This window comes from Oryza sativa, chromosome 11 (assembly GCF_034140825.1).
Source record: "Oryza sativa Japonica Group chromosome 11, ASM3414082v1".
Taxonomy (NCBI): Eukaryota; Viridiplantae; Streptophyta; class Magnoliopsida; order Poales; family Poaceae; genus Oryza; species Oryza sativa.
In genome coordinates, this window is record NC_089045.1 from 24,057,396 (window position 1) to 24,080,162 (window position 22,767).

The 22,767-nt window shown below is 47.4% G+C and overlaps 1 protein-coding gene and 2 long non-coding RNA genes across 3 annotated transcripts; all 3 read left to right on the plus strand.

Moving 5' to 3' along the window:
• The first annotated feature begins 5,003 nt into the window (after positions 1–5,003).
• LOC107279305 (uncharacterized) lies at positions 5,004–6,480 on the plus strand. The gene is made up of 3 exons (XR_001541193.3): positions 5,004–5,644; positions 6,067–6,159; positions 6,279–6,480. It is a non-coding gene; the product is annotated as an uncharacterized lncRNA (long non-coding RNA).
• A 3,498-nt stretch (positions 6,481–9,978) lies between these two features.
• Positions 9,979–10,815, plus strand: LOC4350795 (uncharacterized). The gene is made up of 3 exons (XR_003239183.2): positions 9,979–10,128; positions 10,267–10,316; positions 10,440–10,815. It is a non-coding gene; the product is annotated as an uncharacterized lncRNA (long non-coding RNA).
• Positions 10,816–18,731: 7,916 nt separating this feature from the next.
• On the plus strand, positions 18,732–22,383 carry LOC4350797 (uncharacterized). The gene is made up of 7 exons (XM_015759974.3): positions 18,732–18,952; positions 19,917–20,034; positions 20,350–20,498; positions 20,610–20,717; positions 20,831–20,950; positions 21,726–21,899; positions 21,999–22,383. The coding sequence occupies exons 1-7, from the start codon at positions 18,863–18,865 to the stop codon at positions 22,098–22,100; spliced, it is 861 nt and encodes a 286-aa protein (XP_015615460.1). The 5' UTR covers positions 18,732–18,862; the 3' UTR covers positions 22,101–22,383.
• Positions 22,384–22,767: the final 384 nt, after the last annotated feature.

The following is a 22,767-nucleotide window of genomic DNA, read 5'->3' on the forward strand; positions in this document are numbered from 1 at the left end:
TCTAGGCCTTTTATCTACTTTTTTTTGTGATTATATATACTATATGATATTATCGACATGATGTGGTCTTTTGTGGGCAACCAGAATCGATACTAGGCTAGTAAACAGATGTGTGGAAGAAATCACCTTATGGCTTAAGGGATTGAGGGGGTGTTGATCGAGGGGTGTAAAATTTTAGTGTGTTACATTGGGTATTATATTGAGTGTCGCATGGGGTGTTTGGACACTAATAAAAAAACTAATTACAGAATCCGTTAGTAAACCGTGAGACAAATTTATTAAGCCTAATTAATCCGTCATTAGCAAATATTTATTGTAGCACCACATTATCAAATCATGGAGCATTTAGGTTTAAAATATTTGTCTCGCAAAGTAGTCGCAATCTGTGCAATTAGTTATTTTTTTCTCTATATTTAATACTTCATACAGGTGTCCAAACGTTCGATGTGACAGGGTGTAAAATTTTTATGTGGGAACTAACAGGGCCTAAAATGCGCTGACAAGATTGTGGTATCTTCCTGAAGGAAACCTTATCATCCATGTTACCTTGTCATTTGACTTCTAAATTCCAATCAAAATTTTGGTGGGAAACCCCTCCTCCTCCTCCCCCCCCCCCCTCCCCCGCGCCCCGGCGTTTGACCAGTGCAAAGAAGAATGATCGTGCACACGTACACGCGCCACCCATACGAAAGCTATACTCCAACCAAACGTCAGGCCATAACTGTTGGACGGACTCCCCCGCGTGTGTCAGAGATGTCGGGTTTCGGGTCTAGGGGGTATTTCGTACTCACACAATAGTTTAGGAAGTTGATTCGGACTTTTTCGGAAAAAATATGACAGTGGGTCTAGACACTATTTCTCTCTTTTGCAAACACAAATAAATATTTTGATTTGTAGAGTGTCCAGTAATAAATAATCATACTTTGAGGATTTTTTTTTCCAAGGATCGATTTTTCTCATGTCCATGAACTATGACCACGAATTCGTGTCCTACCTTTTTTATGTCCTCTACCAAATTACAAACTTAAGTATCATGCACCAAAATTTACCTTATTAATAACGTCAACAATTAGGAAAAATAGAGTTTTTTTTAATGTTTTATGACAAGTTAAACATGTACAATGAAATTTTTCATGATGAATTAGTAAGGACTTCAAATGAAATTCATTCTAAGTTAATAATATCAACATTTTAAAAATACAACAGGGTTTTTAATTGTCTTAGTAAATTAACGTAAAGAATTTAATTAATCTATAATTTAATTGCCAAATATCTGTAGATGTAAGTAACTGCCTAGCAAATTAAGCAAGCCTTTTGATTTATAAAAAGGGAACATTTTAAATTGCCAGAACAAAGTAAAGCATCTATAAAAATGATAAGCTCCTCAAAAGCCCTTCCACATGAATTAGTTTCAGAAAGCTTGCAATAGTTCCACACGAATACAGTTCAAATGGATATTTATTACAGGATCAAATATATAGTGCCAAGCAGGTCTGATGATAGTTTACGTGTCAAGCAAACAGAACAGGAGACGAAGATAAAGGCCACAGTTTTACAAAGTCAATCCAACATAAGATTCCAGTGACCAATTCAAATCCTAATCTTGATTTCTAACTCTTCTGCTCACAGCTTCCCGGACATGTACGTTCCACCTACATGCATGATTCAAAAGCATTCACGTCAAACCCAAAGTAAAATCTCTCTACCAGTTTCTATCATATAAGGTGTAATATGGTGCTAATCGATTCATTCCATTTCGCATTAGGGAACAAACATTTATATGTACCTCTCTCAGCAATCTATTCCATTTGTACAAAAAAAATCCTCCGACCGTCAGCCTCTACAAAATCTCTGTGACTCCCCTATCCGCCTCTACAAAATCTCGACAACTGCTGTAACTCCGGGTGTTCCTGAGTTATTTACAAATTCGATTAACAGTTGATATACATAATTGCGCGCACTAATTACAAATTGGATTAACAGTTAATATACGTAATTGCGCGCACTAAATAAGGTATATTAAAAATCTCTCACCTCGAGGAGTTCTTGACAGTTCTGAACGTGTAATAAACGATGCTCCTCCGTACGGAATCGCACAGCACATCCGTTCTCAGGGCAGGCAGCACCATAAAGTCCATGATTTTCGTAAACATGTTTGATTACCTGCATAGAGAGAAAGACAAATTTGTAAATTTACTTTGTTCATAAATAAGTTTATTTCTATCCTCTCACTTTTCTTTTAGTAGGAAGGGGTAAATTAATTAAATAAAACATACATCTTTGCGACGGATGACTCCATCCCAAGGAAATCTGGGTGCTCCTTCGAAGAAGCACAAATGACATAACTCGAACTTTTCTGAGAATTTTGCCCTGGCATCATTGAATTCCTTGTATTTCTTCTTTTTCTGGTAAGGATTATCCAAAACCTAAAATAATATGGCAAAAATAAATGGTCAATTTCATCTAGGGGTGGATAAAGAAAAGGTTTAGGGAGTAACACATATCTTCTTTCTATAAAGCTAATGATCACTAATGGCCATTCCCAACCCAAGACACTAGACATAGTTTTGACAAACCACACATCATCAAGAAACTAGTACTAGGCACTACGTTTTCAATGCAAACACCACTATTACATACTTAAATTTAATGCTGCTTAGTATCTCACGTGATGTTTTGGATGGTGTAGAAACCAATGGTTCCGGCCTTCTCCTTCCTCATTTATTCACTTGCCACATCATTTTTCATACTAAGTGACAGCTTATTTAATGATATGGACACTATCCTAGTCATTTGGTTGGGAATAGCCTAAACATCTAGAGCTCAACATGCAAGCATAGTATTTATTAGCACTCCTAAAATCTCTAAACATATGCATGGAGCATTAAATATAAATAAAATGAAAAACTAATTGCACGGTTTGCATGAAAATCGCGAGATGAATCTTTTGAGTCTATTTAGTCCATGATTAGCCATAAGTGTTACAGTAACCCTACATGTGCCAATGACAGATTAATTAGGCTTAATAAATTCGTCTCGCGGTTTCCATGCGAATTATGAAATCAATTTTTTTTATTCGTGTCCGAAAACCCCTTCCGATATCCGGTCAAACGTCCGATGTGACAAAAAAAATTTATTTTCGTGAACTAAACAAGGCCTAAGATAAAAACACAGGGACAGCGATGTTTGCAACACATGTCCCAATTATTTGAGTGGAACATCAACAGAACCATCCAAGGACGTCCCCACGAACAGAATGTATGATAATCCAAGAGGACCTTAATTAGTACCTGGTCATCTTTCAGATCGCCGTCCTGCGGCTGATCGTCTCCCTCTTCCTCATCCGGCTCCTCTTTCTTTCTTGCCGTGGCGAGTTGGTACTTCCATGCATGGTTACCTGTCGCGATGAAAGCGGCGGCGCGCTTGGGTGGTGCTGGTCCTGGCTCGGCGGCGACGCGCGGTGCAGTCGAAGTGGTGCGCCGCCGAAACGCCCATCTCTTCAACGCCTCCCAAACGCAATGCAGGCACCCTCCGACGCGTCCTCGTCCATCTGGTGATGTGTCGGATGTGGACGACGACGCCGGCGGTGGCGGTGGCGGTGGCGGTGGCGGACCCGGCACTTCTCGGAGGCGTGCAAGATTTCTTGCCCTTCTTCTTGCCATCGACGCGGGGCGCGAACGGCGGACGGCGGAGAGCACTGCAGGACGTGCCCGCCGCGCGTGGCGAAGAAGGGACGGCGGCGAGCGCGCGGATGAGGCACGCCTCCTGTCGAACAGGTAGCGGGCGCGCGGCGGCGAGGATGGCTCGCTGCGGGCGGAGCGTCACGGCGGAGGCGTTGCAGGACGGAGTCACCGCCGGGGCGACAAGCGACGGCGGCGGAGGTCGTTTCTTGGGCGCGGTGGTGGGGAAGTGCGCGGCGGCGAGAGGAGGCGGCGTCACGGTGGGAAGCGGCGATCGGCGCGGTGGAGGGCGATTTCTTGGAGCTCAAGACCCAGAACACGAGGTTGTTATTATAACCGCCTTCTGCACGGCCGCCTCGCCGCCGGGAATCCGTCCTCATTCGGACGCCAGCTTCGGCGTCTGGGTTCATCCGCCGCTGCTCAGCCGCTCGGTCGGTCGGTCGCACCTGGTGCGCGTGCGGCTCAAACGAAGCAAGCCACAGCAATGGCGCCGCCGCGGCTGCGCTCCAAGCTTCGAGAAGGGGCCTGAGGCCCTGAGCTCGGTGGAGGCCAAGCCAAGCTCATCCTGTTAAAATTGGTTGCTCTTTCAACTAGTACAAGTCGTACTTCATTGCTTGGCTGGTGTACCCGAATAGCTTTCAATCCGTATGTCCTGTGTTCGACTCCCGCTCTGTTTAATTTTTTTTGTTTTTGATTTAGATTTTTTTTCTGTCCCCTCTATTGTTTTTATAATAAATAAAAACTTCCAAAATGCTACTAGCAAATTATTCTTTTTCCTTCATATTTTCTACTGTCTGATACATTATTACACTATAATAGGGTTCTTTTTTTTTTCTTCTCCTTCCTATAATAGGGTTCTTTCCTTCTTTTTTTTTCCATGCCCCATCTAATTCAGTTCAAGCTCCGCAACTAAGGTTGTGTGACTATTCATTGGTGCCTCTAGCTATATTTCTTGCTCGTCGGGGTATTTCGCCGAACACAACGAAACTCAGCATATGGTAGGCCTACGCTTCCACCAAGCTTGTAGTTCAGCGCCATACATGCTCCCATCCACGGCGCGTCCACACGTATGTATGTACATGGCACGAAGATATATCCATTTTCACTGGCGGTCCCTTAGGTGGGCCGCCAGCGAAGATTGATTATTTTCGTAAGCCTTTTTTTAAGAAATCCGCTTGCAAAAATATCCATATTTTTGCTGGCAGATCTCTTAAACAATCGCGAGCGAAATTGAATTTTTGCTGGCGTGCTGGGGGCAGCTAAAACCAACACACGAAACCCCGCGCATCATTTTAAAACAAGCCACCCCTCCCACCAACCCCCGCACCCTCTTTTCTTCTCCTCTACGCCCTTCTCTCCGGCCATTCTCCGGCGCCATCACCGTCGCCTCCCTCCACGACGAAGCCGCCTTTGCCGAGGTCCACCTCTGCATCGGTCAACTTCGAGGCCCGGGCCACTGGCCAGATCTAGCGATCCCGGGCTCTCCGCGGCGGGACTCAAGACCTCCAGATCTGACGTCGGTGATGCTCGGGACCGCCTGATCTGGGGGAGGGGGTGGTGGCGACAGTCCTTGGCTTCGGCGAGAGCTCTGGCAACGATAAAGTGGCGGCTGCGTCCGGCGGCCTACAGGCTCCCGCCAGCCGCACGCGCCCAGCTGTGGCGCCCGGCGGCGCAGCTGTCTTCGTGCGCCGCGCCGGCGCCCGCGCAGCCGCGTCCTCTCCGTGACTCCGCGTCTCCGGCTCTCCTCCCCTGGCCGCGCCCTCTCCGTCCCGCGTCCGGCTGTCGCCTACTCGCCCGGCAGCCTCCCGGGCTCCTGGCGTCCCGCCCGACGCCGCCAGCACCCAGCCGCCTAGGCCAGCAGGCCCCATCCACCGTCCGCCCGTCCGGCCAATGCTAGTGCGCCACAGCGCCAGTGCATCACTCCCTCTTCGGATCTAAACACATGCATCCCTCTAATTATAGATGTAAGCACGCAAATCCATCATTTAAATTTGTAGGCATATTCTCACATGTGTACTAATTGTTCCATCAAATTGTTCGTCCAACAAACTAATATAATTCCCTGGTGAATTGTCCTTTCTTGCTCATCTATCTACTAATGCAGCAAAAAATTTGCTTGAGTTCAGATGGTGTTTTTTATTTTGGAAATTGGAACTGTATCGGACATTTAGTCAACCTAGTTATTTTTGTTGGGCATCAGGCCATCAGCTCAACCGGATTGACATGGTGACATGTGCATGTTGCTTAGAAACAGAATTCTAAACCTTAGGTGCTCACATATAGAATTAGGCAGCTGCATGTGCTTAGATGAAAAAATTTTGGAAAGTTGCACCTTGTGATCTACCAATTCCACATATGGATGAAGGGTCATCTGTTCCTGTTGTAGATGATGCTCCAATTGATGAAGACACCGTTGTTGAAGAAGGGTCATGTGAAGAACAAGGACCACCTCCACCTCCAGATGTTGTTGCTCATTTAGGTAAGATTCAAACTTATTTGTCATTTTGTACTTGTACTGAACCATTTAGAGTTATATACCGTATCGTTTACCACATTTTATATCGAATCATATTGTATTGCATTCGGTTTTTTTGCTAGGCCTACCCTGAGTTCAAGTCCTGGGTCCGCCACTGCTCAGATGCCCGACCTGCACGGCTGCACGTATACGACATGTATACCGACATGTATAGTTCTAGAACCATATTATACTAAATAATTGTGTACCCAATACATATAAGCATCATCTCTCTAATTAATGGCAATATGCAACAATAAAGTGCATGGAAAAAAATGCGTACCATAATGAAAGATACCAACTGATAATAATATTTATAAAGTTGATAATGTGTCAACCATAGACAAAATACCTCCATCCTCAAAACATATGAGTATATATATGTATATCAAGCAATACAACGACGACACGAGACAGGATGGACGTGCATGGCCTTAATGAATTGGCGTGTGGGCTGCGGGCCTTTAGCTTTGTGGAACCTAATTAGAGGCCCATACGGTGCAGCTAGCTACTGTGCTAGTGCGGGTTTAATTTAGTCCCACCTCACTCACCGAATGAACATTGCACTGCCTTATAAACGGAGGCATGGATACTGCTAGCAAGAAAAACATAAACTGAGAGCTGCAGCTGATCTGGAGTGTATCGTACTGCATATGTTAATCAAGCATATGTGCTTGAGAATTCACGGATATTCTTGTGATGTGCTGCCGGCCTGATTGAACTTTGATTCAATCACATTTTTTTATTTCATTACTATTTAATTTAAGGTAAAGTATGAACTAATCACTCTTTTTTATTCATTACTATTTAATTTAAGGAAAAAAAAACGAATTACCCCCTTACCCCCATAAACTCGAATACCAGATATTTCACACCCTAAACTTCTAAAATCGAACGAATTATCCCCCTGACTTAATCTAGAGTGGTTTTTATTTCATTACTATTTAATTTAAGGTAAAGTATGAATTAATCACTCTTTTTTATTCATTACTATTTAATTTAAGGGAAAAAATATGAATTACCCCCTTACCCCCATAAACTCGAATACCAGATATTTCACACCCTAAACTTCTAAAATCGAACGAATTATCCCCCTGACTTAATCTAGAGTGGTTTTTATTTCATTACTATTTAATTTAAGGTAAAGTATGAATTAATCACTCTTTTTTATTCATTACTATTTAATTTAAGGAAAAAATACGAATTACCCCCTTACCCCATAAACTCGAATACCAGATATTTCACACCCTAAACTTCTAAAATCGGACGAATTATCCCCCTGACTTAATCTAGAGTGGTTTTCTACTATGTGTACACGTGGCAGTCCAATCAGCATTTTTTTTTAAAAAAAACATTGGGACCCACCTATCAGCTTCTGCCCCCTTTGAGCGTGAATTTTAAACACGGAGAATTAAGGGTTCAAATGAACTTATCCTGATACAATCAAATTATATTGCTCCTTAAGCACAGCGAGTACTGATACAATCACTTTTTTTTTCACCTTCTTATAATAGAGTTCTTTCCTCTCTTTTTTTTCCCATGCCCCATCCAATTCAGTTCAAGATCCGTAACTAAGGTTGTGTGACTGTTCATTGGTGTCCCTAGCTAGATGTCTTGCTCATCGGGGTATTTCACCAAACACAACGAAACTCAGCATATGGTATGCCTACGCTACCACCAGCCTTGTAGTTCAGCGTCGTACGTGCTACCATACGCGGTGTGTCCACACGTATGTACGTACATAGCACACCCCTGCCATCTTATAAGAACATGCATGTGGGGGTGCAAAAGATGAAGCGACCATATCCTACACGCTTACACGGTGTGTATCGCTCACATACGCCTCAGTCACCATCCGAAACACACAGACGCCGGCAGCGCTCGCACTTGCAATCACTAAGCTCCTAGTGCACGACGCAATAATTCGATCGATAGTATATATATTACTCTAGATATCCACTTTTGCGGTCTTCAGCTAAATAGCACCCTCGTCATAACTCATGTATTTATTTAATTTAAACATTCAGAAATATACATGAGTGGTTTACAGTACTTTGAACCGGACTAACTGTCATACATCCAGTTTACAAATGAACCCCTTAAGACTGGGCAAATAACACATTCGAGCAGCATTTTGTGGAAAAGGGCTAAAAAGAAAACTAAAAAGCAATCAAGTCCTTGTCCCATGGCCTGCCTTGAACGTCGACAGCAAGGTGATGAAGCTGGATGCCGGCGGAGGAAGAATCCAGGTGAGCTGCATAAGGTGAAGCCACCGCACAATCCCTAAAAAGCCTCATAGTTATGGAGGTTCAGGCGATGGCGAGCAATGCAACGAATCAGCACCACCCCAAAAGATTTCCATCGGAGATTTGAGATGAAGTCGATGTAGAGGCAGCCCAACCAAAGGCAACAACTTGATCTTTTCATCCACCGGCGAGAAAAACCTAGAAAGCATGGCAAGCTGCAAATGGAACCAAGTACGTAGCTTACCCAAATAGGGCCTCCACATCACGGAGGTTGAAGGCACCTCGGCATAGCTAAAATATATACTTCAGCCGCTACGAGATGATTCTTCGCCAGAGATCAAGAAGATGCATGGCTACCCCCTTGGAAAGACCTCACTGGAGATCAAACAAAAGGCCGACACAATATGTTTTTGTCCCAGTTTGGAAGTACCCCAGCTGTCCCAGTTTGGAAGTACCCCAGCTGTCGGTTAGGAGTAGAGGTTTGACGGCGTGGAGATCCACTTCTAGAAAGTCTAGCGATAACTACTGCTGCTTCCTAGAGATGAAAGCCACCTCCGACCACCTCGTGCAAAAGGGAAATATCAATGGAATTGACCTGACTAAACAGGAGAAGCTGACAAAGAAGACAACGATTACTACTACTTCTACTAGACAAGCAAGGACGCACGACCCCTCTCACACCCTCCGTTAGTGGTGAGCCACCAACGAGAAGGGATGAGAGGATTCGGCATAGCTAGAATACTTTAGTTGTTGCGAGATGATTCTTCGCCGGAGACGAAGATTTCCCCACAGGGTAATCATCGACGTACCAACTATCGATCGATTGAAATGGAGTGTATATCCTACTGTGACTGCGTGGCAGATTGTCGATGAGGGTGAGCAGCCGCATGTACGGCTCAGCCTCAGCCAACGATCTCGTCCTTGCCGGCGCACAAAAATGGGCTGCGGACCTTTCGCTTTGCGGAATTAATTCGAGGCCCATACTGTGCAGCTATGCTAGGGGGAGAAAGTACACCGAAGGTCCCTCAGCTTGTCATCGAGTTCCCCCAACCGCAAAACCGGATATCCCGTGTCCCTTAACTAATCAAAACCGGTCATAATAGATCATTGGGTGGTTTTGACCCCGGTTTTATCCTACGTGACGGCTGAGTCAGCGTGGGACCTATATAAACCCCACATGTCAGCATGGCCACGTCAGCCTACTCTCTCTCTCTCTTCCCCTCTTCTCTCCCTTCCTCATCTCTCTCTGTCTCTCCCTTCTCTGCGAGGCTGCCAGTGCGAGCCGGGAGAGGAGGGCGTCGGCGGCCGGCGATGGGCGATGCGGCGGCGGTGGGGGAGGAGCTGCGGGCGGGGAGCCGCACCTAGTGAAGCTGCAGCCGTCGACGAGGAGTTCCTTGCCGTCGCGGTGGAGCGCCGACGCCGGGCAGCGTCCTGGGTGGGCGTCGGGCTCGCCACCGACCAGTGCTGCCTTCTCCCTTTACAACCTCAAGCCGGCACCCACCAGTGCTGCCTCCCCGCTGGCCGTCGTGCTCGTTGACGAGTCGGCGAGACCGGCGTCGCCGTCTGCAAAGTCGCGGCTGTTCCCGGCCAAGGTCAAGGGGAGGGTGGGACCCGTTTCTGCGGCGGTGGCGAGCGCGGCTCGTCCGCCTCGCCGCCGTCTTCGTCGCTGCGGCCCTCATCCTGACAGGTATCCGCACAACCCAGTTCCCCATCCCCATCTCCTCTCATATATAGCTCAGCCAACTTGTAAAGATTTGTTGTTTTTCTATTCTTCTTGTTCTTGATATGTTTGGCTTATGCATCGTTTGCTCGATTTGGCTTTTAGCTTCGGCCAAGAAGTCCGGAGATGTCACGGAGCTTCAGATCGGTGTGAAGGTAACCGATTTTTCTGGTTGCTCTTGCGATTATTGCTTCGGGGTGTAGTGGATCTGATACTGCTGAGTTCGTCGATTTGATACATATCTGCTAATCCGTTCAGACAAGCTCGATTTGTACCAGGTGTCTCCGCCACCACATCGCCGCCGCCGCATCCCCGGCCGGCCGTCGGACCTCCTCACCCCAGCGACCTCCTGCCCACCGTCGGCCTGCCTGCCCAATCAGAGAAGGGCGAGAGAGAGAGAGAGAGAGAGAGAGAGGGGGAGGAGGAAAGGAGAGGAAGGGAGAGCCGGAGAGGCGCTTGCTGACTTGGCATCCTGATATGTGGGTCTCACGCTGATTTAGCCGCCACGTTATATAAAACCAGGCTTAAAACCGCCGAGGGACCTAGTTTGCACTGGTTTTATAAGTTGGAGGATGTGTTGTATCCGGTTTTGTGGTTGGGGGATGATTCTGTAACTTGATGATAAATTGAGGGACCTTCAGTGTACTTTTTCCATGCTAGGGCGTATTTTGGTGGTGTTTGGATCCATAAGTCCTAGGGACTTATTTTAGTTCTAGGACTAATCACTTTAGTCTATGGCTGTTTGGTTATAGAGACTAAAAGGGACTAAAGTTCATTAAATGCGCTACACAATGACCATGTTACCCTTAAAACTATGTAAAGATAAATGCACCATGCCTATGCATGAGGGTAGCAGGTGGAAAAGAGCTACTTTAGTCCCAATAAGCTCGTCCCTTAGGGACTTATGGACTAAAGCACTTTAATCCCTTTTTAGTCCCTCCTGTTTAGGACTCTACAGACTTAAAGTGAAGAGACTTATTTTTTAGACCCTCAAATAAACAGGGCCTTTGTCCCACCTCGCTCACCGAACAAACATTGCACAACCTTATTAACTGAGGCATGGATGCCGTATGCGAGAAGCACGTGAACTTGAGCTGAGCAATATTTGTGTTAGTGATTGCAGGAGAGCCTATACTCTTGTCATTTGCCTTTCTGGGCTTTGTATTTGCTCGGCCTGATGTTCTGTTTGTCTTCTCAGTCCGGTCACTTTTTTGGAAAAAAACCACTCGTCACTCTTAATTTCGAAGATATTTATTTTATTCATCATCAATATTTTAAACCCATTATGTTATGACTTTTATTTTACTCATCACCATTTTAGCATAGCGATAAGTCAAACATTTTTAACTTTTACTATTAATAGCAAAAAAATATAAAATATTAATCCTGTATAATTGATGTTACTAAATTTATCATTAAACATTTAAACATTTGTCTTCTCAGTCCGGTCACTTTTTTGGGAAAAAAAACTACTCATCACTCTTAATTTCGAAGATATTTATTTTATTCATCATCAATATTTTAAACCCATTATGTTATGACTTTTATTTTACTCATCACCATTTTAGCATAGCGATAAGTCAAACATTTTTAACTTTTACTATTAATAGCAAAAAAATATAAAATATTAATCATGTATAATTGATGTTACTAAATTTATCATTAAACATTTAAACATTTGTCTTCTCAGTCCGGTCACTTTTTTGGGAAAAAAACTACTCGTCACTCTTAATTTCGAAGATATTTATTTTATTCATCATCAATATTTTAAACCCATTATGTTATGACTTTTATTTTACTCATCACCATTTTAGCATAGTGATAATTCAAACATTTTTAACTTTGACTATTAATAGCAAAAAAATATAAAATATTAATCATGTATAATTGATGTTACTAAATTTATCATTAAACAAACTATCATAATATGCTACTCTTTTTATTTAAAATATTTTATTATATTTTCTTGGTTAAAATAACATCTCAGAGACTATGTCAGAGTTCAAAAGTTGTTATATTTTGGGACAGAGGGAGTAAAGGATAATTTCATTTGACACCTGGTGAGAGGTGTCGCCGAGGCAGGGAAGGCCCGCGGGGCAGCAACGGCAGAGCACGCCTCCTGCCGAATAGGTGTGCTCGGGAAAGCGCGCAGCGACGAGGATGGCTCGCCGCGGGCGAAACAGATACAACGTACTTGATCTGAGACGAGGAGCAATGACGAGCACGTGGTTGGCAAGTGCATACTTGCCGAGGACCATGAGAAACAATCTGCGCCACCTAGAACAGTTGTCGATGGCGAGATCGTGGGTGACCGGCACGAGGGCCTTCACATTGAGGACGGTAACGGCCTAGCCATGGAGAGTGGCGATGGCGTCGTCGTCGAGGGTGGGAGGAGGCGGCTCCTGGGGCCCGACATGTAGAGGGTGCGCTCCCAGCGCACCATGAACCACGAGACAGGCGAGCAGTGCTGTGAACTCAGGCGGGAAGGGCACCGGAACAGAGGAGCGCTAATGCACAAGCGCTAAAATCTCACTCACTCGCAGTTATTGGCAAGCCCCTTCTAACTTAGTTGTAGCTTTTTTAGCAAAGACCAAGATTACTATTCCATTATTTGAAAAAAAAAACCCTTCTAACTAGCGGTGAGCTCTACCTAGCCCCATGGTGTCATCGCCTCCTCCTTGACGAGCTCGCCATAGTACCAGATCCAGACCACCCTCCACTGTAACTGCATGGCAGATTGTCGACGAGGGGTGAACGGCTGCATATGCACTGCTAAGCCGGTGATCTCGTCCTTACTGGCGCGCGACAGTAAGGACGAGATCTGGAATCCACTGTCGCCCACTGCCACGATTAGACCTCTCACAGTGCAGTGAGCTGGATCGGTGCTCCACCATGCCAACTGGGATTTTCGCGTGCGTGGCAGAAGGGTGCGCGCCCTAGCAGAGGAGCTCGCCCCCTAGGAGGGAAGCGCGCTTCCTCACGTACTCGAGCCCACGCGCGGCGAGGAAAAGGAGGATGTGCTACGCTGTGGAGGAGTAAATCCCCAAATCGCCCTCCAAAATCCCCAAATCGTGACATGCTTGCAGATCATCCATCTCAAAAGAACAATCAAGAACAGAAACAGATTGAATCACAATCAAGAAAGCACAAAATTCTTTCTCTTTCCCAGCCCTTCCATGCCAGCACCGAAGAACCCATTCTGCAAAATCTGGGGATTTTTTTTCAGGTGGATTTCAATGAGAACTACTACCAAGCTCAGATCTTGGGATGATTGATGAGGCAAGCTAAAGAAACCAGCAAAAAGGGGGATTTTGGGATCAATGAACACAAGAGCAAAGCTCCAAGAAACGAAGGCGGCGTCCTCCTCGCCTCTCCCCATGGATGATGGAGGTGGCGTCCTCCTCGCCTCCCACCGCCAAGAACAGCCAGCGAGCCGACGCCAAGATCGAGGGAGAGGAGGCACCGGCGAGCCTCTGGAAGACCACCGAAGTCGCCGCCGCCGACCGCTCCCGAAGGCGCGCGTGAGGCCGTCCGCTCCCGCCGGATGAGGGGAGAGCCGAAGATGGGGGGGGAGAGCCAGCGAAGGGAGGAGGGGAGAGCCTCCGCTGAGTCTTCGCCGCGCGCTGCCAAGAACCACCGGCCGCCGACGCACCGGCGAGCCGCCGCCAACAACGCCGCAGACCGCGCCATCGAAGGCCGCGCCGCAGAAGCCGCCGTCGCGGAAGCCGCCGCCGCCGACCGTCGCAGACTGCCCCACCTCCTGCTGCTGCTGCTGCTGCTGCTGCTTGGGATGAGAGGAGAAGGAGGCGCGGCGGCGTGGGAGGCGGGGAGGCGCGGGCGGAGGAGAAGACGAGGGGATGGCGGCGCGGGAGGAGAGGCAGGCGATGGCAATAGAGTGGAGGAGGAGAAGACGAGTCGCTAGCTGGAAGGGTAGTTGGGGAATAAATTTCGTCTATTGGCTTGGGGTAACGCGTTTGGGGTAACAGGCACTGTGGGCTGAGTTTGCTTCAACAGTATCTTCATCCCATTAAAGCCACACAAAATAGGATGCTTGTTTTGTCGGGTGGGTGTCTTTCGGCCAACTTTTTAGGCTAGGGGTATGAGCCCCATAGCTTGCACTGTGAGTGGCCTTAGGCCTTAGGGCATCTCCTTTCTTTGTACACCCCACGACATAACGTGCCCTCACGCCCGAATCGCATAACTTCCACTAAGGTCAGCCGCCCCATCACCCCCAGTGGACTGAGGAAGAAACAAGAGAAGGGGGCTCGAGAGAGGGAGAACAACAATGAGCTGAGGCAAACAGTAGAAGCAATTAGAAAATTCAAACAATAATTTGAAAATGTAACGGGTCCGCTGGCTCAAGAAACATTGTTCGGATGGACATCAATGTTGGCCCGTCCACGTAGAATAAAGGCATTGCCCATGGCTAGCTAGGATTGAGGCCCATCAAAAGGGCCCCGGAAAGCCCAAGTTTTAATGCAAAATCCCAAATTGCCAATCCACCTGGTATGTGTTTGTTTTCGGGACTAGGTGGAATAGGATGGAACCATCCTTGATTTTAGGGTTGGGATGATTCCACTCATATTTTTGGTTTGTAGGATAGGATGATCCCAATTTTTTGTTTGGTTGAAGGGGTGAGAGAGAGATGGGATGGACGTCGTTTGCAACCACCGTCAATGACCGGGCGGCCGTGCGGGCGAGCAAGCCGGCAGAGTTCACAAGATGGACTATGGCTGAGTTCACAAGCGGCGAGCAAGAGGAAAAGTGGCGAGGACGGGCTCACAAGATGGACGACGGCGGACGGAGATGCGTGACGAGCGGCCTCGACGACAGCCGGACGAGTGGAGGAGCGTGCACAGTGGATCCGGCGCCACCGAGTCCCCCGCCTTAGGATCTGCCGCCGCAGCCCTCCCCATCGCTGGTTTCGCCGCTACCGCCCTCCCCACCACTAGATCCGTCGTCGCCAAGCCCCCCACCGCCGCCGTCGCCGAGCCCACCGTTGTCGTCACCGCAGGCGCTTCCGAGGGCGACCAGGGCGGTGAGCAGGGTGTCGTCACGACGTTCGCTCGTCCTAGGTGGGACGAGTTCGTCCGCGAGGTTTGGCCGGATCGATTGGTCCCAGATCTGAAAGGAATATTCGTCTCCAGGGACCAACCCATCCCACTCACCCCTAAAACTACGTTTGTCCCATCCCATACCATTCTTGCAACCAAACACTACCCTACTGAATGGGCCTGGATTGTGTCCTCCCTAAAAAGGCCAAAGTTCACTTTTGGTCCCTTATTTGACCCCGAGTCTGAAATTCACCGCTAAACCCAACTAACATATATAACATGTCCTTCAACTCTAAAACCAGTACAAACTTGTTCATGGTTTGTACAGTGGTTATGGCTAACGTGACGTCTACATGGCTAGTTTGATTAGGTCCACGTCCCACATAGTATTGATGTGGCACTTGCAATAATTAAAAAAGATGGGACCCACATGTTAGTGAGTCTTCGATTAAAAATAAAAAAAATTACAGTGGAACCCACTTCATCACATTCTTCCTCCCTCCTCTCTCTCCCTCTCCTCATCGTCGTCGTCACCAGGGCACGCCACAGCTACGACCGACCCTGCCGATGAGTGTTGCCTACTCGCTTCCCACCATCGGTTGTCTCATCCTCTCCTGCGTACCGACGAGAGGGAAGAAGGCAGTTCATGGCGACGACACTAGAGCGACGTCTTCCTCGAGAGTGATGGCCACTGGATGAAGAGCACCAGGCAGTAGACCTCCTCAGCTCCCGACAGTGATGGGCGGCTAGCCATCAGATCTGGGTGCCATGGGGGTGGCATCTTCCCCTAGAGCAAGGACAACCAGAAGGACAGCACTAGGCAACGGGCCCCCCTTGGTTCCCGATGGCAGCGGGCGACCAGCTGCCAGATCTCTCGAGCAAGGACCTCGGCGCTACGAACATCAACATGCTCGGCCTCGTTAGTGGTGGCACGGTCTGCGGCGACGCCGATGAGGAGCTCGATTTCGAAGTAGGCCCATTCCTATGGCTGGCGAGCCGCATAGTGGTGTGGGCATGGAATTTGGCCAGGACACCAACAAGAAGTGGGCGCGCGAATACAGAGACTGGCATGGGGAGTAGTTTGCCGACTCCTTGTTAGTGTAAAAACACGGCGGCCTGGGAGATCTAAATTCCGTTGTTAACACACCTCTCTGCTGTTCAAGCCGGCCACACGAGCATGACTCCGATCTTGCTGCCATCACCACGGTGTAACCTCCCGCCAGTGGCTGCCGCCCCCTTCCCTCGTACCTCTTGTCACGCCCCTCCACACCGCCCGCTGCGCCACCCTGAAGGAGATGGGAAGAGAGAGGAAGAAAGAGGAAGAGAGGTGGAGAAAGAAGGAAGTAAAAAAATTGGTTACTAACATGTGCAGCACACGTGAGTCCATGTTGACTCGGCTCACCACGTCAGCTAAAACTGAGTATAATACAATCTGGTACCTTGAGTAATTCGGTATTATGAGTTAGGGGATATGCTATATCTATTTTTTTTAGAGATGAATTTCAGACTCGGCGATAAGTTGCAATAAATTAAAGAACTTGAACCCACCTCCTTCCTGTGGAATAAGTTCATATGAGGTCCCTTAACTTGTCAACGAATCCGATTTTCGTCCTTCAACCGGAAAACCAGATACAAGAGGTCCCTCAACTATCAAAACCGGTGCACTCAAGGTCCCTCGGTGGTTTAGATGGCGGTTTTGGCTGACGTGGCGCCTACGTGGCTAGTTTGACTCGGTCTTCATCTGACGTGGCATTGACATGGCGCTTACATGGCAATTCGATCTGAAAAAATAATAAAACCCGTAGGACCCACATGTCAGTTTCACATACAAAATAATAATAAAAAATGGTGGGACCTACATGGGCCCCATATGTCATCCTCTCCTTCCGTCTTCCCACTATCCTCTCTCTCTCTCTCTTCTTCCCTACGGGGCGACGGGCGGAGTAGAGCGACGGCGGCCGAAGCGGCGGAGCGCGAAGCCAGCAGGGCGGCGGCGGGAATCGGCATCACCTTGGACGTCTTCTCGTCGGAGACCAACGAATGGGCGAAGCGCGATGTGGTGTTCGGCAACGTTGAGGCCTTGTTGCTGTCCCCCAGTCCCCTACCATGCACTATCGCGGCGGCGTCCTCCACGTGCTCGTGTACCCCCGACCGCGTCGTGCTTACGGACCTCGGTGCCAGCCTCCTCTCTATCTCCTTCTTCCTTTCACTCCCAAAGTCCCAATGAGGAGGCATGGTTTCAGAGCTTGCACCATCGACAGTAGAGTTGTCCGCGCACGGCGCATCCTTGTGCAGCTCTATGACACACCCTGGTCGAAATTGCATAACGAATTGATCACCAACACCGTCAATATACTGCTGGCCTATCCTTGTCCATTTCAGCAACCTCATTCATCACTCCTTTGAACCACTCAAACGACAACGGCTCCCGGGTAACCCAGGAAAATTGTGCGCGGCTTGTTCTGTATGCCCTCTTCTTGTTGTTACTTCTTGTTGACACACTGAAGCTGTTGGCGACGACCGACAGCGCCCGGCAAGAAAGGGAGGAGCGGCGGGAGGTGGCCGGCGATCGAGGAGGGAGCCGCGGCATTCCTCGGCGGTGGAGGAGGTGGCGGCTATGGCGGAAGATGGTTGGCGAGGCGGAGGAGGTGCAGCCGGCAGCCGCCGCCCCTGTGGAGGAAGAAGAAGATGATGAAGACTCGACCGCCATGTCGCCGGCGTCTGTACCCGGCACGAGCGAGGAGCCGGAGGAGGAGGAGGAGGCCCCGACGCCGAGGCGGAGGAAGCGATGAGCCCTTCCATTGAGTCATCGGAGGAGCCATCCGCCGCCGCCGCCGCCATCTCCCTGGCCGCGGCCACCGTCAGCGAGGGCCCCGTGGGAACTCCCGGCCCTGGGGCCGCCGAGGAGGAGGAGGAGAGTGGCGCTAGCGCCATGTAGCATATGGTTGCCTCCCCGCCGCTGTGTCTCCTTGTTGCCGCGGCTCCCTCCTCGCCGGGCGCCGTCGCCGCTACTCCGGCGAGGCAGCGACCCCTTCCCGTGCCGCTGCTCCCCACCGCCACTGGGAACAACCTATCAATGCGAGGGTCCCACTATTTTTTTATTATTTTGTGTGTGAAATTGACATGTGGGTCCCATGGGTATTATTATTATTTTTGGATCGAATTGCCACATAAGCGCCACGTCAATGTCACGTCAGATGAAGACCGAGTCAAACTAGCCACGTAGGTGCCACATCAGCCAAAACCGCCATCTAAACCACCGAGGGACCTTGAGTGCACCGGTTTTGATAGTTGAGGGACCTCTTGTATCTGGTGTTGAAGGACGCAAATCGGATTCGTTGACAAGTTAAGGGACCTCAGATGAACTTATTCCCCTTCCTGTCCACACAAACCTGCCTCTTCCGACCCATTCCAAGAGGCTCATCCAGCCCACGAACGAGCTCTCTCCTCTCTGGGCCGACCCAAAACTGCCGCTTCCACCCACTCCAACCGGCCCATCCAGCCCACGGCCCCCGCGTGGCGCCGCCACTACCACGGCCGCATTGGAGGAGGAGAGGAGAAAAACATATTCAGCACATCGCCGGCTCGCCTCTCCGCCGCCGCCGCCGCCGCCGTCGCCGCCGCCTGCCTCTCCTCGCCGCCGTCCGATGCGGGCCCTCCTGCGCGCCGCGTCGGTGCTCCGCCGCGCGGCGGCTCCGGCCCTCGGCGGCGGCCGCGCCGCGCCGCTTCCCCCCAAGGTTTCTACTCGGGGCTCCTCCTCCCCCCCCCCCTCCCTTACATCTCGTTCTCCTCCCTCGCCTCGGTTCCCGTCGCCCGTCCGGTCGTCGGTGCGGCGGCGGGTGTGATATAGCGCGTCCGAATACGACGCCTCCTCCGGCTGCTTCGTTTCTCGTCGGTCGCTGTGTTCGGGGTAGGGTTTAGGGGCTAGGAGGGATTTAGGAGATACTGCTCCCTTGTGGCCGCTGTGCCAATTACTTGGTTGTTTTCATGACGAGAATTTGTGGTTGGGTTTGATGCCGTGGAGTGCGGAATGATTGGGAGTGTAAGAAATGGGGGGCACTGGATCGCGGTGGGGTTTTGGAGCAGGTTTGCACGACCACTTAGATCCAAGTTATGTGCAGTTTGAGCTTGGGTGATTTGGTCAGGAGACATATCATGAACTAGTATTGCAGGATTCTAGGCTAGGCTAGCTAACATGTTAAAGTCTTGAAGAACTGTTACAATCTATCTTCCATAGTGTAGAAAATGTTCCAGCTACACATGAACTAGTATGAATAATTCCCCATTGTAGAAAAAGGTTTAAGTGGCAATAAAAGACTGTGTAAGACTGTTCCAGAGGTTGCGCATAATCCAACTAGTAGAACAAGAGTGGAGAATGGATATTGGTTGTTTTCACATTTGGATTGAGATATTTTCATCTGCACTCGTATTCTGTCCTGTGTGAATTTCGATTCAGTTGGGACTTATTCCAGTTGCCTTCCACCTACATTCTTGGCTTGTCAAAATTCTAATCATTCAAATTTGTGTTATGCTTTGTGCTGTTGATGGCCAAATTTTGGTGTCTCCTTAGTCCATGGTTTTGAATGCTATTTGGGTTGAAAACTCGGCTTTTTGTGTTTTTTTGCTCAAATAATGCTCCTTAGGTATGTATCATGGAAGTTTGATCCTGCATTGTAATTCAGGCACTTGTTTTATTTGCAGAACTTGCCTGCTGTCTGTTTGAATGGGTATTCTACTCTTTTGGCTCCAGCAAATGAAGTGCTGATTCCACAAGAACTTCTATCCAGCAAGACTGTTTGGACTCCAGATCGTGAGCTTGGTATCTTTCTACTACTATATCCTTTTTGCATGTTTACGTTTTGCATGCTTCCTTCTTAAAATGCTATTTTCTCAAGATTTACCTGCTCATGTTTCTTTCTAGCTAGCATGAATTTGTTACATGATACTTTTGCATTGTTAAATTGACAAATCTGACTTTTATCTAATCGAATAGAATTGTACATAATTCAAAATTCGAAATTCGACTTCACTTTTAATAGTATGATTGTATTGCAATTGGCTGATGCCTGACTGGAGGATATATGTTTCCTGAACTTGGCTGAGTTATAAAGTAATCTGAAATTCTGTATTGCAGGGCAGTATGAAGACCTAGTAGCCCGAGTAACAAACTTCCACAATGAGGATAAGGGCTTCATGGTTTTAGATGGTGATGTTTTTGATGTTCCAATCAGGAAGGATATTGTTCATAGAGTAGTAAGGTGGCAACTCGCTAAAAGACAGCAGGTGCAACCTGATATCTCATTTTCTTTGCTTGGCTCCAATTCTCGTCTCCCACACTATTGCGATCTACTTTACGAGATTTTCTGAACTATTGTGGACCTTCCTGCTTCACAGGGAACACACTCAACTAAAACTATCAGTGAAGTGAGCGGCACAGGAAGAAAACCTTACAATCAAAAAGGAACTGGCAGAGCACGACATGGTACACTGCGCGGCCCTCAGGTTATGTTACTATTTCGAATATTGTCTGGCATAAAAGTTGTTTATGGCCTGTAGAGGTATCCACATCTGGTTTGGATTTCATTTTATCTAAAGTTAGACCAAAACTGAAACAGTTTCGCGGTGGTGCAACCATGCATGGGCCTAAACCACGAAGTCATGCGATTAAGTTGCAGAAGAAAGTACGGCGTCTGGGACTTAAGATAGCATTATCTGCTCGAACCGCTGAGGGAAAGGTAACTGCAGCTTTACTGAAATTACTGCATTCCTTCTTTGATGTTCTCAATTGTAGTTAGCGTTTGCCTCATGCCTACAAAACAATTGTGCTCTAGATGAATTGTTTGTATTGAATCTTCACTCTGTATTATGTTCAAGGTATTTGCTAACTGCATGCATGACTGTCTGCTTTAGTTCACAAAATTTTTTGACATGACAGTTTGTCACCTGAAAGACTTCCTTCTCTTTTTTTTTTGTTTATGATGGAGTGTTCTGTGCGATCTCAGTTGTAGTTAGCTTCCCCCTCATGCCCACAAAACATTTGTGCTCTAAATGAATTGTTTGTACTGAATCCTAGTTCAGTATTATTGTCCAGAAATAATTTGCTGATAGTATGCAAGACTGGCTGCTTCAGTTCACAAAAATTGGTGGCACGGCATTTTGTCACCTGAAAGACTTCCTTTTTTTTTTGTTTGTAATGGAGTGTTTTTTGGGGGGAGTGGTGTTTGCCTGTGTGGGATCCTTTGCTGTGAAGTTTAGGAAGATGGTCTGATCACTTACATTTCTATCAATCCTCAGTTGCATCCTGTTCCTCTATGTTTATATTCAACCAATGTTATCTGCACGCCTTACTGAAGATAACTGTATTTATGGGATTACTCGCTCCTATAAGCTCTCCTGCATATAAGCTATCTTGACATTTTCTGGCCTTCTTACAAATGCCTATTTGACAAATATTTGGAGTCATGAGTTCATTCTTCACCATTAAAGTTTGCTTCTGTCATTTTTTGGTAGCTCTTGGTCTTTGATGACCTCGAAGTTCCTAGCCACAAGACAAAAAACATTGTGCAGTACATTGGCCAGATGGAAGGCACAAAGAAGGTTTTGTTGGTAGATGGAGGTGACATTGATAAGAAGTTAAAGCTGGCTACCCAGAATCTTCACTATGTGAATGTTCTTCCATCCATTGTGAGTGTCTCTGAATCTCATCACTTGATTGGAGTAATGAAGATGGCATAGTTTTCCAGGCAGATTATTTCACTGATGCTTAAATATCATCAAATGCAGGGCCTAAATGTATACAGCATCCTTCAACATGACACTCTTGTAATGACGCGGAATGCTATCAATAGAATTGTTGAGCGTATGCACACCCCCATCAGCCGCTAGCATGTTGAGATTCGACGTGAACACCACTGTTTTGTAGCAGATGTACTTCGACCCCCTAAAGCTTCATGCATGCCAGTTTTCACTTTGCTGGTGTAAGGCATTAGCAACAACACAATTTTCCTTTTCCTTTTTGAAAATGATCTATTTGCTTCTGCTAGTGATTTCAGTGAACCATGTTGCGTCAGATCCAATACATCAAAGTAGGAAGTGAATTGGTCATCATGGTGTGCGCTCATGACTCCAGATTTCTAATAAAGACAGTTCTGATAAACTTGACATGTTATTCCTAAGATTTGCTATTCATTACGAATTTGTCTGTCAATCATCATTTTGCCCTAGTTCTTTTTTTTTTGTTCTGCAAGTATGCAGTTTCGCGTTTGATTGTGGAACACACTTTGGAGACATGAACAAAATGTAGAATCAACATATGCAAGCAAGCAACTTTCTGTACTTCAAATCATGGTCAAGCAATTCCATTGTTTATGTCTGTGTGTTAGGTGGCATATAAAACCTGGGTTTTAGTGTGCCATTTCTTAAGTTCATATTCCCTTTTGTTTTGTCCCAGTTCATAAAATGTAAGACATCAGAGTTTAAACTATATGTTGTGTCATTTACAAGTCACAAGTTGCCCCAGATAAGCTTTCGGATCTTGTCATGATTTAAATTC